At 35.6% G+C, this 13,769-nt stretch overlaps 1 protein-coding gene across 5 annotated transcripts in view; it reads left to right on the plus strand.

Annotated features, from left to right (window-relative positions):
* LRRIQ1 (leucine rich repeats and IQ motif containing 1) overlaps positions 1–13,769 on the plus strand; it is a 210,589-nt gene that overhangs the window by 97,762 nt on the left and 99,058 nt on the right. For all 5 annotated transcript variants that reach the window (XM_045463931.1, XM_045463933.1, XM_045463934.1 and 2 more), the window contains exon 19: positions 13,395–13,484. In XM_045463931.1, the coding sequence (XP_045319887.1) occupies positions 13,395–13,484 (90 nt within the window). The remainder of the gene's footprint in view (positions 1–13,394; positions 13,485–13,769) is intronic.

Here is a 13,769-nt window from a genome sequence, read left to right on the forward strand (position 1 = left end):
GAATGCTAAAATCTCTTACTATGATTGTGGGTTTCTCTAAATGAACTTATAGTTCTGTCAAATTTTGCCTCATACTTTGAAGCTACATTATTAGGGCATCACATTTTGTATTGGAAGTGATTGATCATTGACCATTTCATCATAATAAAATTCCCTTGTTTAACTCTAGGTTCCCTCTTTAACCAAATGCCTTAGTGGCTACTTCCTCTGATATTTCATACCTACAACAACTTTCTTTTGGCTGGTAATATTATAGTAATAGATATTTTTCTAACCATTCCCATTTAACATTTCTGTGTTTTATATTTAAAATTATTATCTCATAAGAGACTATAATTAGGTTTTGCTTATTTTTATATTCCATTCTGATAGTATTTCATTAACATATTCAAATTATTTTAATATTTTTTATAGAATATAATTAGATTTATCAGTACCATCTTTGTATGAGTTTTTTGTTTGTCGTATGTATTCTATGTATATTTTTTTAGGTTTTTATTGCCCTCTCTTTCATGAATCAAGTTTTTGTTTGTTTTCCTTTTCCCCCCTTCATTAGCTTGTTGGTTTGTGGTTATGTTTTTCCATGTACTTCATTTTTTCCTGCATTAACATGCTTCCATCTGCATTTATTTTCCTTCCCTGAAGGATTTGTTTTAGTAATTATTTAACTTCAGATGCGTTTTTTATCATTTGAACACTTCTTTTACTTTAAAACTTGAAGGATATCTTCTCTAGGCATAGAATTCTAGGTAAAGTTTTTGTGTTTATAGATGTTATTTCATTAGCTTCTGGCTTTCATAGACTCCGTTGAAAAGTCAGTACTAAATCTTAATTTTCTTCTCTGAAGATATCTTTCCACTCCTGGACTACTTTTAAGGTTCATTTTCTGTGTTTGTTTTTCAGCAAAGGTATGATTTTCTTTGTATTTACTCTGTTTGTAGTAAGGAGGTTGAATGGCTTCTTGAATCTGTGGTTTATGTCTTTTACCAGTTTTGGAAATTTCTCGGCCAAGTATTTCAAACATTTAATCTTTTTCATTATTTCTCTTCTTTGAGGTAAAGTGCTTCCAAAAATGTATATGTAAGAATTTCTCATCATTTCACATTAGACTTTTCAACTCTGTTTTGAATTGTTATTTTTGTGTGTGTGTGCTTCTGTGTTTTAATTTGCATGTTTTTTACTGACCTATCTTGTAGTTCACTAATTGTCTCTCTTGAGTTACCTAAGAATTTGTAGCCTATATTTTGAATTCTTAATATTAGTTATTCCATTTTTTTATAGTTTTAGAGTTTCTACTTATTTATTGTAAATTATAGTTAAATGTTGAAGTTTTCTATCATCTTCTATATTTTCTTGAATATACAAAGTATGGTATTTTCAAAATTTTCTCGGTTAATTGCAACATCTGGATCACTTGTAGGTTTATTTCTATTGATGGTTTATCTCTTGTATTTTGAGTTAGTTCTCCTTTTTGGCATTCAATCTTTGATTAAGTATCAGACATGAATGAAAAAAGTGTAAAGAGCCCGAAAGGTGTTTTCTTTCTCTAAAGAGGATTTAATTTGAATCTTGCAGGCAGATATTGTATGGAAGAGTTTCTTTGAGGCTTATTTTCAAGCTTTATTGACTGGTCTTTTTCTGGTTTCTCTTGGGGGCTGAGCTAATATGGTGTCTCAACTAAGAGTGACATATTTACCAGGTTACCCTCACCTTGTTTGTCCCTTGATTCTAACCCCCTTCTTCACAGCATCCAGTGACTGAAGAAGTTCCTTTTTAGCTTTTTAGTACAATAGGTATTCCTATTGCCCTTCGATTCTATGTGTCTCTCCTACACATATTCTACATGGAGTTGGAAAACACATGAAAGGGAATTTTATACATTACTTTGAGCTCACATTTCTGTGGCTCTTTTCTCTTGAGGATCTTAGTCCAATCCTAACTACCTTGGCATCCCTGCACTTTAACTTCTGTGTCCTCATTCCAGTGAAACTGCTACAAGAAACTTCATATTTCTGCTTGGCTTCTTTTTCCTGTTAATAAAATTAAGAATTTTCCTGAGGGAAAATGTGGAGGGAAATATAGGATTCGTATCAGCATGACACTCTACTTTCTAGGATCTTGGCTTTTTAAGTCCTGGATGCTTTGATTACCCTTGTGTGCCTTCAGCTCCTTTTTAAATGTAATAATTATAGATGTTCTCAGGATAATTTTAATTCTAATTAAAGCTATGCCAGAATGAAATGGACAGAACGAAATTTTTATAAATGAGTATTTCAAGTCAGTGGTTATCTTAAATATTTCAGGAATTGTTCTCACCACAATGAAGAAAACAGGTAAGATCCCTAACCTCACAGAGCTTACATTTAACTTGAAGTGATAAACAGTGAGTAAATACATAAATATATAGAATGCTATAAAAATACATTTTTACCTCTTTTTCATTGGCACTGCTTTATTTTATTATTTTTTTGAAATTAAGAAAGATGTCCCTTTTTTTGAAAACTAAACATATAAATCATTAATAGAAAAGATCTCAAAGTTAGCCATTTGAAAAGCTTGGCATCAAAACTTCTTACCATTCATCTTCTAGGAAGTTAGTAATATGTAATGACTTTATCGTACAATTTGGGAAATTAAATGCTTCTCTTGAGTCTTTAGGATTATTTATGCTCATTACTTAACAGTAATGAGTATCATAACAGGCTATGAAAGTACTGTGATGGCTAATGAATTATAGGTTTGAGTGACAATGTAGTATCAACCACTTTCCATGAGTTACATAGTATTTTCTTTTTATATACTTCTGAACATCAATGCCAAATTGCAGAGGGTACACGTGTCTTTTCTCCTTTTCTTTCTCTTCTTTGCTAATTGCTTATTTCACCTTAGGCATTTAATATATAGAATATGAAAACATTTACGAATTAATACTTATTTCTTTACTATTTTCCTTTCCAATGAGTTAACAACCATTAAGTAGCAGTCTAGGAATAAAGAACAACAAACTTTTAACTACTGCATTACAGCTGCTGAAAAGATCATGACTAGTCACTTAATAAGAAGGTATCAATGACTGGCAAGTGCAGTATGGAAATTACCTAAAATGAACAGGCAGAGATAGAGACATGGGGACTGAGGATTCAGTGAATGCATCAAACAGCGTCACCACTTTATTTGAAAATCATCTTACAACTTAAGATGTCAGGATTAAATGACCATGGAGTCCCTATATCAGAATGTCTGTATGCTGGCAGAAGAAATAAGACATTTATTACTTGTCACATCAGGCAGGAGGAGCTTAGTGCTCCTATCTGTTCCCCTTTGCCCCCAAGTTGCACAGGGAGGAATCCAAAGAATTCCCCCCTAGGAATCCCAAGCCTAGGAAACCTTATATTTTAAAAAGAGCTACTACCAAACCTTTCCACTCCATGATCCAGAGGAAATGATTATCTTAATTATACCAGACAGCAAAGAAATTTTTCCTTCTGCCCCAGAGGGAAACACTAGAAGACTATCTCCATCTTCTGAGTCTATTAGCTATTGTAACATCTTTGAAAAGATAGTCCAGAACAACAACTCTTGTACGTTAGGCAGAAATGTTAGAAACCTATAAAAAAAATTGTCTCCCAATAATATGTAGTCCTTGTGTATACATGGCAAATTTTCCCATAAGACCCACTCTAGTAGGTCCCCCCGAATAATCGGACAGGAGCCAGGACAAAATCCATTGGGTTATCCTCATAATGCATTTATTAAGGTTACTATCAATAGCCCAGGTATTTTCTCTTTAAGTTTCTGTACTGACTCCAACTAGGGGATTTAATCCAGGTACAGCTGGAAGTGTTAGCTACTGCACAGACTCTTGGGCCTCAAGGAAGAAGTTTAAATTCTGCCATCTAAAACAACCCTGGCCAGTGAGTCAAAACTGACTTGAATGATTTCTAGTGGTGTTTTCTTAAACATTTGAAGATGATTTATGACCAGAACACCTTCCAGGTGGCATTTGTCCATCCCATGGGATGACTGAGAATGGGTATAGGGAAACGTCTAGTGTGGTACAGGTGGTACAGGTTCTGGGGCTATCCCTTGATATCCTGATCAACTTCTCTGTAATGTTAAGGGGAATCACTATCACACTGTGGTCACAGCCTTCTGGAAAGGAATGGCAGACCCAGCAATAAGTTAAATTTAAGGTTCTTGCAGCCACTTGGAAGGGCCATACAGCACATTTTCTTGTGGAAGAAGGCTTCAGGGGTAGTTCTGAAGGACAAAAAATTATCCATGCCCCCTCTCTCCTCTACCTCTCAGAACGTAAGGTGTTCATTTCAAAGATGCTGGGTGGTGGTTATCCTCCACCCCCTCAAAATTCAAGTGTCCCATTGCAGTAACTGCAACCTCACTTTTTTTTTTCCTAATCATTCTCCATTCACACCTAGACCTTTTGTGTGGAAGGTTTAGGACAAGAGGAATAAATGCATTTTTAGAAAACTTAGCCAGGATTAAATTTGTATACCTTAAATCTCCTGTGGCCAGACTGTGCCGTGAAGATGAGGATGTGCCAATCATGCTGGTCTGGGATTCACTGTTAGGGAAGAGGAATATGCATCGTGCCCAGGAATTGTCAGGACAGAATCCTGAGTTGTCAAAGCAGGTCTGTCTTAACCTCGGTACAGTTTTTCCTACTCATTGCCTAGGAAGTAGCTGCAAGGATATGATCCTTTTCTGGGGACAGTCACATTAACTGCCTTATCAGCGTGTTTGAACGGAAGGAAGTAAGACTGGTGGAGTCAGACTATCAGCTCATTGTTGAGTAGCTTCTGTGATAAAAGGCAGTACCTGTCAGACTCCAATGGTCCAGAAAACTGTAAAATTATACAGACAAATTTCAAGGCCCGAAGTTAATATGGCCAAAGTCACCTGGCAACCTGAAAAGATATCAACAGTAAGGTATTGTAAGTTTAATGTAGTCAATTTTTCAATAGCAGACAGGGGCAAGGATCCATGCAATGTTACCTCTTTCACCATAGATGAAGGGGTAAATTTAGTAGAAGTAATGGGGCACTTGGGTGGCTCAGTCAGTTAAGCATCTGACTCTTGATTTCAGCTCAGGTCATGATCCCACAGTTTGTTAATTAGAGCCCTGCATCAAGCCTTGCACTGATAGTGTGGAACCTGCTTGGGATTCTCTCTCTCTCTCTCTCTCTCTCTCTCTCTCTCTCTCTCTCTGTCCCTCCCCTTCTCTATCTCTCTCTCTCTCTCAAAATAAATAAACTTAAAAAAAACTGTTTGTAGAAGTCACAAGTCTAGCATGCATTAATAGCTTCAAACATAGAATGAAGCCTAATCTGTGATTTGATTCCAGTCATCTCATCAGGGGATGGGACTTTACATCGGACATCCATAAGAGTAACCAAAACAGTTCTGTAAACAACTGTGATTTGATTTTCCTGTGTGAGGACCCAAAACAGGTTGTCTGTGGTCAGCCGGTCTGTAGTTTTCCACATGGCAGACCAAACTGTGGACTGTTGGCCACAACCCAAGTGTCATTCGGGTTTCAGCTTATCTGAACCATCCCTGAACCAGACCAACAGGGGAACCTGGGTGAATTTAATCCAAGCCAGTAGCTCCAGGCCAGTAGCTCTGGTTCAGGCCATTGAGTTGAGGTAATGTTTCCCTGAGGATTATAGCTGCTACTTTTTCATGTCAAAGCCAGGATTCCACTGAGGCCAGGATGGCTATTTCTTTTGACAAGTGAGGCTTTGGAAGACCTTTCACCTTGTTAGTCATTGAATCTGAGCGGTTTCACCCCAAACCAGAACTATTAGGTCAGAGAGTCACAAGGCCTCCAATGGTCAATCATTTAGTTTCTAAAAGAGTCCAGCAGGAGCTTTTTTTCAATGGGAATATACCTGATATCTGTGTTAGAAAGGCCACAAACCCAAAGCCACAAGGGATGCCTCTAGGTGGAGGCCAGAGGATCCAATTGATAATATCATCAGTCACAGAATCTTGTATTGTTTCCAGTTCTGAAGGGGTCCAATAAGATATTAGACCTACTTTTTTGTGGTAAAAAGCTGAAGAGATAATAGGGTTTTTTTGTTATTGTTGTTTTTTGTTTGTTTGTTTGTTTGTTTGTTTGGCCAGTGGAGAGATTGAGCAGTATATTTCTTCCATAGTCCCAAGAAATTACTTGACTAACCAATCCCTGAATGCTATCTCCAGAATTTTGTTCAGATTTGTCGGTCAAGTCCTGCTGGAAGAGGTGTGATAATTCACTATTATCAGGACAGTTGAAACTAAGACTTTTTTTTTATTGAGATATAATTCACATACCATTCTGACATGACAACCAACAGGATATCATCTATATAATGAAAGCTTTGGACATCAGAGGATAGACCCAATAGTCATCCAAGAGATGTCAAGTTAAGAGTTTGTCACACTAACATTTCTCTACCTGCAACTCTTCCCCTATTGGGATAATTGCCTCTGGCACTTATGGGATACAAAAGTAAAACATGTGATATATCAACTTCTACTCTACAATTCAGATATAGAAGCAGCAATAGTACGCTGAATTAGCCTAAAGAGCCCCACCACAAGATAACTTCAGCTCCTGCCTCCACAGTGAACCATGTCTAAACCCCGTCAGTTGAATCAATGTGGTCCATACCCTATGAGTCCAGAGTAGCATAGTGCCTTCTAGCACAGGGGAAAACACTACTGTATCTTCCCAGGGTGTTAGCTATACGCAGGTCCTTGAAAAGATAGTCTGGAAAGAAAGCTGTCATAAGGCATGCAGAAATGGAGACTCATGAAGAATTGTCTGCTGGCATTAAGCACCGATTATATACCGCTCATAATGAACTTGTGAAATAGTGACGAATAAGACATTTTCTTGGGTCTTGAGTTCACAGTGCAAAGTGGATAACCTTTTTAAAATAATTATTTTAGTGGAAGCCTTAATAAGCCTAGGTCTCAATCTCCTTTACAGGGAATTTTGGCCACTTTGCCATAAAATATCTATAATAACTTAATACATGTCTAAATAATAAGTATGTTAAGTCTAATGTGGTATAGTGATCTACACCAGCACTTTTATTTTTATTGTTTTTATTTTCATTTATTTTTAATATGTATTTATTTTTGAGAGAGAGAGAGAGTGAGGGGAGGGGCAGAGAGAGGGAAACACAGAATCTGAAGCAGGCTCCAGGCTCTGAGCTGTGAGCACAGAGCCCAATGTAGGGCTTGAACTCACAAACTGTGAGATCGTGACCTGAACCGAAGCCGGATGCCTAACTGACTGAGCCACCCAGGTGCCCCTGTTTTGCACCTTTTAAATTACAGTAATTTTAGTTGATGCTTTTATTTGTCGATTTAATTTAATAAGATTTTCTCTGTTACTTAACACTGTTTAGAAGCCACCATATTAAAACAATAAAGTTATCTTTAAGTTTAAACCACCAATTCTGTTACGAGTCCCTAAATCTAGAGAAGATGAGAAAAGCTAATATAACAAATACAGAAAACCACAACAGTCAAATTGGATTTTTTTTTCTCAGACTGAAGTAAAATTCAGTAAGTTTTCAGGAATAATTTTTGAGACGGAGACAAAGGTGTTAAGCTGGGCAACATTCTGCTCTGGAGTTTATGTTTGATCCCTATCACAAATTAACTTCACAGAGTGTTACCTATTACAGTACATTGTGGGGAAATAAACAAATTCAATCTAAAGTATAGGCAAAGGAAAAGACCACAGTGACATTTTGTTTAATGAAAAAAGGTATGCATGGCATATATATAACAACAGTCTCAAACAATTTGAGCCACCGTGTTTTTGCAATGAGGATGAAAGAGAGGGTTTAGTGAGATTTGAGATGTATAATGGGTCAAGTTTCCAAACTATAAGGATTCTAAGATGCTCCAGAAGTTATCAAGAAGTATTAGAATTATTTTGGGGATAGCAAGAGACAACTTGGACAGAAGAGGAGGAAAGTGTTGGGGCACGAGAGTAGTAGTGAAGGGAGGAGGAAAAACATCAAGTCATGGCTTTTAGCATTTCTGGGACTTGCTCAATTCTAACTGACTTGTTGCTTAGGGCAAGTCTGAACCTAGTTTCACGCATCAAATGAAAGGATTACACTAGATGGCCTGAAAAATTGTGTATTTATACACCCAAATAAACATGAATGTTATTCGTAGTCCTTTCTTTTTCTTTTCTTTTTTCTTTCTTTCTTTCTTTCTTTCTTTCTTTCTTTCTTTCTTTCTTTCTTTCTTTCTTTCCTCCTCTTTTTAATATCCTTATTTTCTAGACTTTCAAAGTTGGATTATAGAATAATGATTTCTTTTCTGATCAAAAGCCAAATACATGATTAGAGTGCCTTGGTGGCTCAGTCAGTTGAGCGTTCAACTCTTGATTTGAGCTCAGGTCATGATCCCAGGTTGTGGGATCGAGCCCTGCGTCAGGCTCTGTGCTGAGTGTGGAGCATGCTTAAGATTCTCTCTGTTTCTCCCTCTGCCTCTCTCCCTCACTTTCTGTCTCTCTCAACTAAAAAAAAAAGACAAATACATGGATATCTGGTCAAACATTCAATTGTGAACACACAGTTACAAATCTAAGTTCAAGTTTATTTTTAATATGTAATAAATTTGTTAGTAGTCTTCTAATAACTAGAAAGCTTTCCAGATCCTCAGTTGTAAATTAAAGGATATCTGAACAGAAGTTTTTCTTAAGCAATAACTGAAATTTGTATAAATGTCCAGTGGTAAGCATGATATATTAATATACATTTTTAAAACAGTAGTATATTTATAATCTTGGCCATTTCCTCCTAATATTTTGAAAGTTTTTTTTCAACAATCTAAGTACTGCCAAATATACTTGATATTAATAAACTTGAACTCATATAAATCAGTAGTATTGGTAATATTTTTTGGTTGTGATTATGTAATTACTAAGAGCATCTTTAGCATTTTATATTAAACCTTCTCTTCATGCTTCTAGAAATTTCTGAGATAGTAGTTAAAGAATTGTTCTGGCATCTTATAAAAGTTTGTGACATTGAATTAAAAACCAAGAAAAATGATTTTCAAAGTTTTCTTCACTTTTATGTATCAATTTAAAGACTACATTTTTCCCCAGACTTTAGATAGCTTTTTTAAGAAAGAGACTTCCATCTACATCTATGTGAAATGGCAAAGTAATCACTCTGCTTTGTGAGTCCCTGTCCTGCTGTAGAAAGGAAACAGCTGGAGTCCCAGAGAATGTAAAAAGGAGGTGGTTGGCAGGTGTTTAAAAGAAAAAAAAAAGTTGTTTGTTTGTATATTAAAAAAAAAAAGCAAAAACAGTGTATAAATCAAGCTTCTCACCTGGCAATACTGCTCCTTTTCCACAGTCAGTCCTTTAGTGGCACATTACCTTTAAAAATTTCCCCCCAATTTTTTTTATTGTAGTAAAATACACATAACATAAAATTTATCATCTTAATTTTTAAGTGGTATTCAGTGGTATTAAATACATTCATAAAGTTGTGTTACCATTAATCCATATCCAGAACTCTTTTCATTCTGCAAAACTGAAGCTACATAGCTATTAAACAATAACTCCTTAATCCCCCTTAATATCCTAAAGCTGTAACATTCTAGTTTGAATTTATACCATCTTAACTTCAAAAGCATCCAAAAACTTTCTCCTTTACAGTTCCACCTCCACCACTTTTGGTTGTTGAGATCACAAAATTGCCTCTGTATAAACCTAAACTAATAACTCCTTTAAATGAATTACTATCTTAAATTATGTGGGGAACTAAATGTGGAATTAAAGCCAAAGTAACAATAATACTAGCTTTTAAATTAATAGTTTTAAAATATGTTAGTCTCAAGTCATATAGAAAAAAAGAGTTACAAACCGTTGTTACAATAATATTAGCTTTTATACTTTCCCATGTATTTCTCTTTACTGAGATCTTTGTTTTTTCATATGGCTTCGAACTGCTGTCTAGTCTTTTCATTTCAACCTGCAGGACTCCCTTAGGCATTTCTTTCAGGGCAGATCTAATGATAACAAACTCTCTCAACCTGTGTTCTTCTGGGACTATCTGAATTTCTCCCCTGAATTTGAAGGACAGTTGACAATATACGATTCTTGGTTAACAGTTTTGTTGTTGTTGTTTTCTTTCACCATTTTGAATATCTCAACCCATTGCCTTCAGGACTTTAAACTTTCTGATAAGAAATCTGCTGGATGTCTTAGTGAGGATTCCTTATATGTGACAAGTTGCTTCTCATTGGCTCCTTTCAAGATTCTCTGTATCTTTTGTTTTGAAAGTTTGATTATGTGTCTTGGTTTGGGTCTCTGAGTTCCTTGTACTTCAAGTTCATTAAGTTTCTTGGATGTTTATATTCAGGTCAGTCACTGAATTTGGGAAATTTTTAGCCATTGCGTCTTCAAACATGCTCTCTACCTCTTTCTTTTTTTCTGTTCCATCCGTGACTCCCATGGTACATGCGTTGGTACATTTGATAGTGTCTCACGAGTCCCTTAGGTTCTGTTCACTTTTCTTCAATCTTTTATTTTTTCTTCTATTCCTCAGACTTGATAATTTCCATTGTCCTGTCTTCATGTTCACTGATTCCTTTATCTACCTACTCAGAAATAGATCTTTCTAGTGAATCCCACTAGTGAATATTTTATTTTGGCTCTTGTGCTTTTCAGCTCTAGCATTTCTTCTTGGTGTCTTTTTAGATTTTCTATCTCTTTATTGATATTTCCGTTCTGTTTATATACCATTTTCTCTCCTTTTACTTCTTTGAGTATCTTTAAAACAATTATTTGTAAAGTCTTTGCCTAGTAGATCTGCCATGAGGTCTTTTTTTAGGGGTAGTTTTGGTTGATTTATTTATTTTTCCTTTGAATGGGCCATAAACTTTTCTGTTTCTTTGTAAGGCTTGTGATTTCTTTATTTAGAGTTGGACATTGAATCTAATAATTACAGTAATTCTAGAAATTAGATTCTCTTCCCCAAGGTTTACTGGGGTTTTGTTTTTGCTTTTATTGTTTTTGTTTTTGTATTATTATAGGCTATCTCTGTGCTGAGGGTCACCCTGAGTTACAAACTTAAGGTCTTCTCAGGTCTTTTCTGAGCCTGTGCCTTTCCCTGGACATGTATGTTGACTTTCTAATTTCCTACATATATACAGATGCTTTTGAATGTTCTAGCCTTAAGAAAAAAAAAGCATATCTTAGTCTTTAATGGCTCCCAAAAGATGAAATAAAGAAAAATGAAGGGGTTGGGGAGAATAGCAGTCCATGAAATCCCCTGGAGATCACTTAGCTGGTAGGGCAGGGGCTTGCAACAATAGAAGTGCAGCAAAGGATACCCACTTCTTTGCACCTCTGTGACCAGAAGTAATAATCAATGATCAGTGCATAGACACTGATACTTGCAGGTTACTGTCCTGATTGTCCACCCTGGCTCTACAAGCTGTGTGCGGGCTACTCCTGGAACACATGAGCAGCTGCCTGCCTCAGAGCCCAGGAGTAGAGAATAGCTGCTACTGTGCTAAAAGCTGATATTGAATAAAATTAACCACAATTTACCATCCAAGTCTTCCCCTGGAAGTTATAAGCCTTCAATAGATGCCAGAATTCCAAAATAATTACATCAGATGGATTCTGCCAGTGCAGTCATTTTCTAAGTTGGGAGACAGGTTCCCAGTTCTTCCTACTCCTCCATCTTCCCAGAATCTTCTGGGACTGCCTTTTATCATATCATCTCCACATTTTCACATTTTCTCTTCACTTTAGTAGTTTTCACCAGATTAAGAATTCGAATTTGATGCTAGCTGATATGCCATAGGCCTTGGACTTTCCTGGGATGGAACTGGATTTTTCTTTATTTGTCTTACACAAGGAAGAATTAAAAAATCTGAGCTCTAGGGGAGCCTGGGTGGCTCAGTCAGTTAAGTGTCCAACTTCAGCTCAGGTCATGATCTCACAGTTTGTGAGTTTGAGCCCTGAGTTGGGCTCTGTGCTGACAGCTCAGAGCCTGGAACCTGTTTCAGATTCTGTGTCTGCCTCTCGCTCTCTGCCCTGTCCCTGCTCACACTCTGTCTCTCTCTCTCTCTCTCTCTCTCTCATAAGTAATGAAATAAACATTAATTTTTTTTTAAATCTGAACCCTGGATCCTGTTTGCATCGTAAATAGCACTTTTTAAACAAGATACATATTCTTAAACCATATGTAACTGATACATAACTGTGATATATGTGTTAAAATGTTTACCTGGAAAAAATTGGACAATGTTCCTGTCAAACAACTGAGTAGAGGTTTCCTATTTATTCAAATACCATGAATTTAAATAGTTATTCTAAGTTCTATAAGTAAAAATATGTCATTGCACTGCTAGCCTATAGTCAGGGTTTCTTAGTTTTTCCTTCTCAGTGGGCTTTCAAGAGATGGTCAAGAAACACTGAAATTGTATAAATGGAAAATTGCATTTAGTTCTCCTCAGAATATAATCATTCTAGTTTTTAAATCCAAAATGTTCGAATATTTTACAACCTTTTAAAAAACAAGTTCATGAGCATCTGATCTTTTTTGTAAAAATTCCCGAAACATTATAGAACCACAGAAGTTTATTCTAAACCATATTAGATAATGCAAGCAAAAAAAATTTGGATAATTATATCCTAATTATATAACACTAGCATAATTAGTATACCATTGTGAAAATATAAAATAAATTTGATAATTACATAAATGGAATAAAGATAAGATAAAAAGTGAAGGGACTTAAATAGAATCATTTTAAAATTTAAATTTATATATTTTTTATAATTCACACACTTGAATTAGAGACTATAATGTTAAGATCCATGATTTTTATGTTGCCACAAAATTCATTTTCCATCTATTCAGAAAATTTGAAATCTTTGAAAAAATTAAGGAAAATCTATCTTATAGACAGTGTACATGGAAAAAATGATAGTAATATTAAAATAACCATAAATTTTCAATACTGAGGTTTGGTTGAAAATATTAAAGTTTGCATTAAAAAGAGATGAAAGATTCTGTCCCCCAGTCACATCTAGAGTTGGCTCAGAGTCATAATTATCAAACAGTTAAATACACGGAGCAGTCTGCACCTCTTTATTTTCTGTAACACTTGAGCAGTCAAATTCTCACTTTATCCCACTTGGGGGTGAAAACTCTTCTATTTTTTACAATGTTTGCTTTAAATAGATGGCATAACATCTCACAATAGCACGTAGCACATTTTCCTATAAATAAAAATCCTCTCTCTTAATATTTGTAGTATAAAAGACAATTTCAAAGATTCTTTGTAAAAGTTATGCAAACTGAACTATGTACATTAATGTTTACTATTTGCAGGCTGCCTTAGAGAAAGAATGGCTAGCTTTAGATTCCGCCCGCTTCCCTTCACAAACACTGCTTCTCCCGAACCAGCTGCACTGGCCAAAGGTAACATGTCATGGAAATCTCTTAATGCTCCATCTTTGTTCGTTTCTTAAGGTTATGCCGTGCTGCAATGATTAATAATGCAATTTATTGACTTGAAAAACACAATTACTTTTAGAAGCCTCTGACTTCCTCCTCATCCCCAGATGTAATTTTTCATGTAGCTTTTCTTTCGTTTGCTTCTAATTTTTTTCTTTATTTTGGATTTCTTTCAACACTTTATTTCACAGTAGCAAAAAAAAAAATGATATACTTCAGCTGCATATTTGGCAGCAGACTAAAATCACT

Source organism: Leopardus geoffroyi, chromosome B4 (genome assembly GCF_018350155.1).
Source record: "Leopardus geoffroyi isolate Oge1 chromosome B4, O.geoffroyi_Oge1_pat1.0, whole genome shotgun sequence".
NCBI classification, from domain to species: Eukaryota; Metazoa; Chordata; class Mammalia; order Carnivora; family Felidae; genus Leopardus; species Leopardus geoffroyi.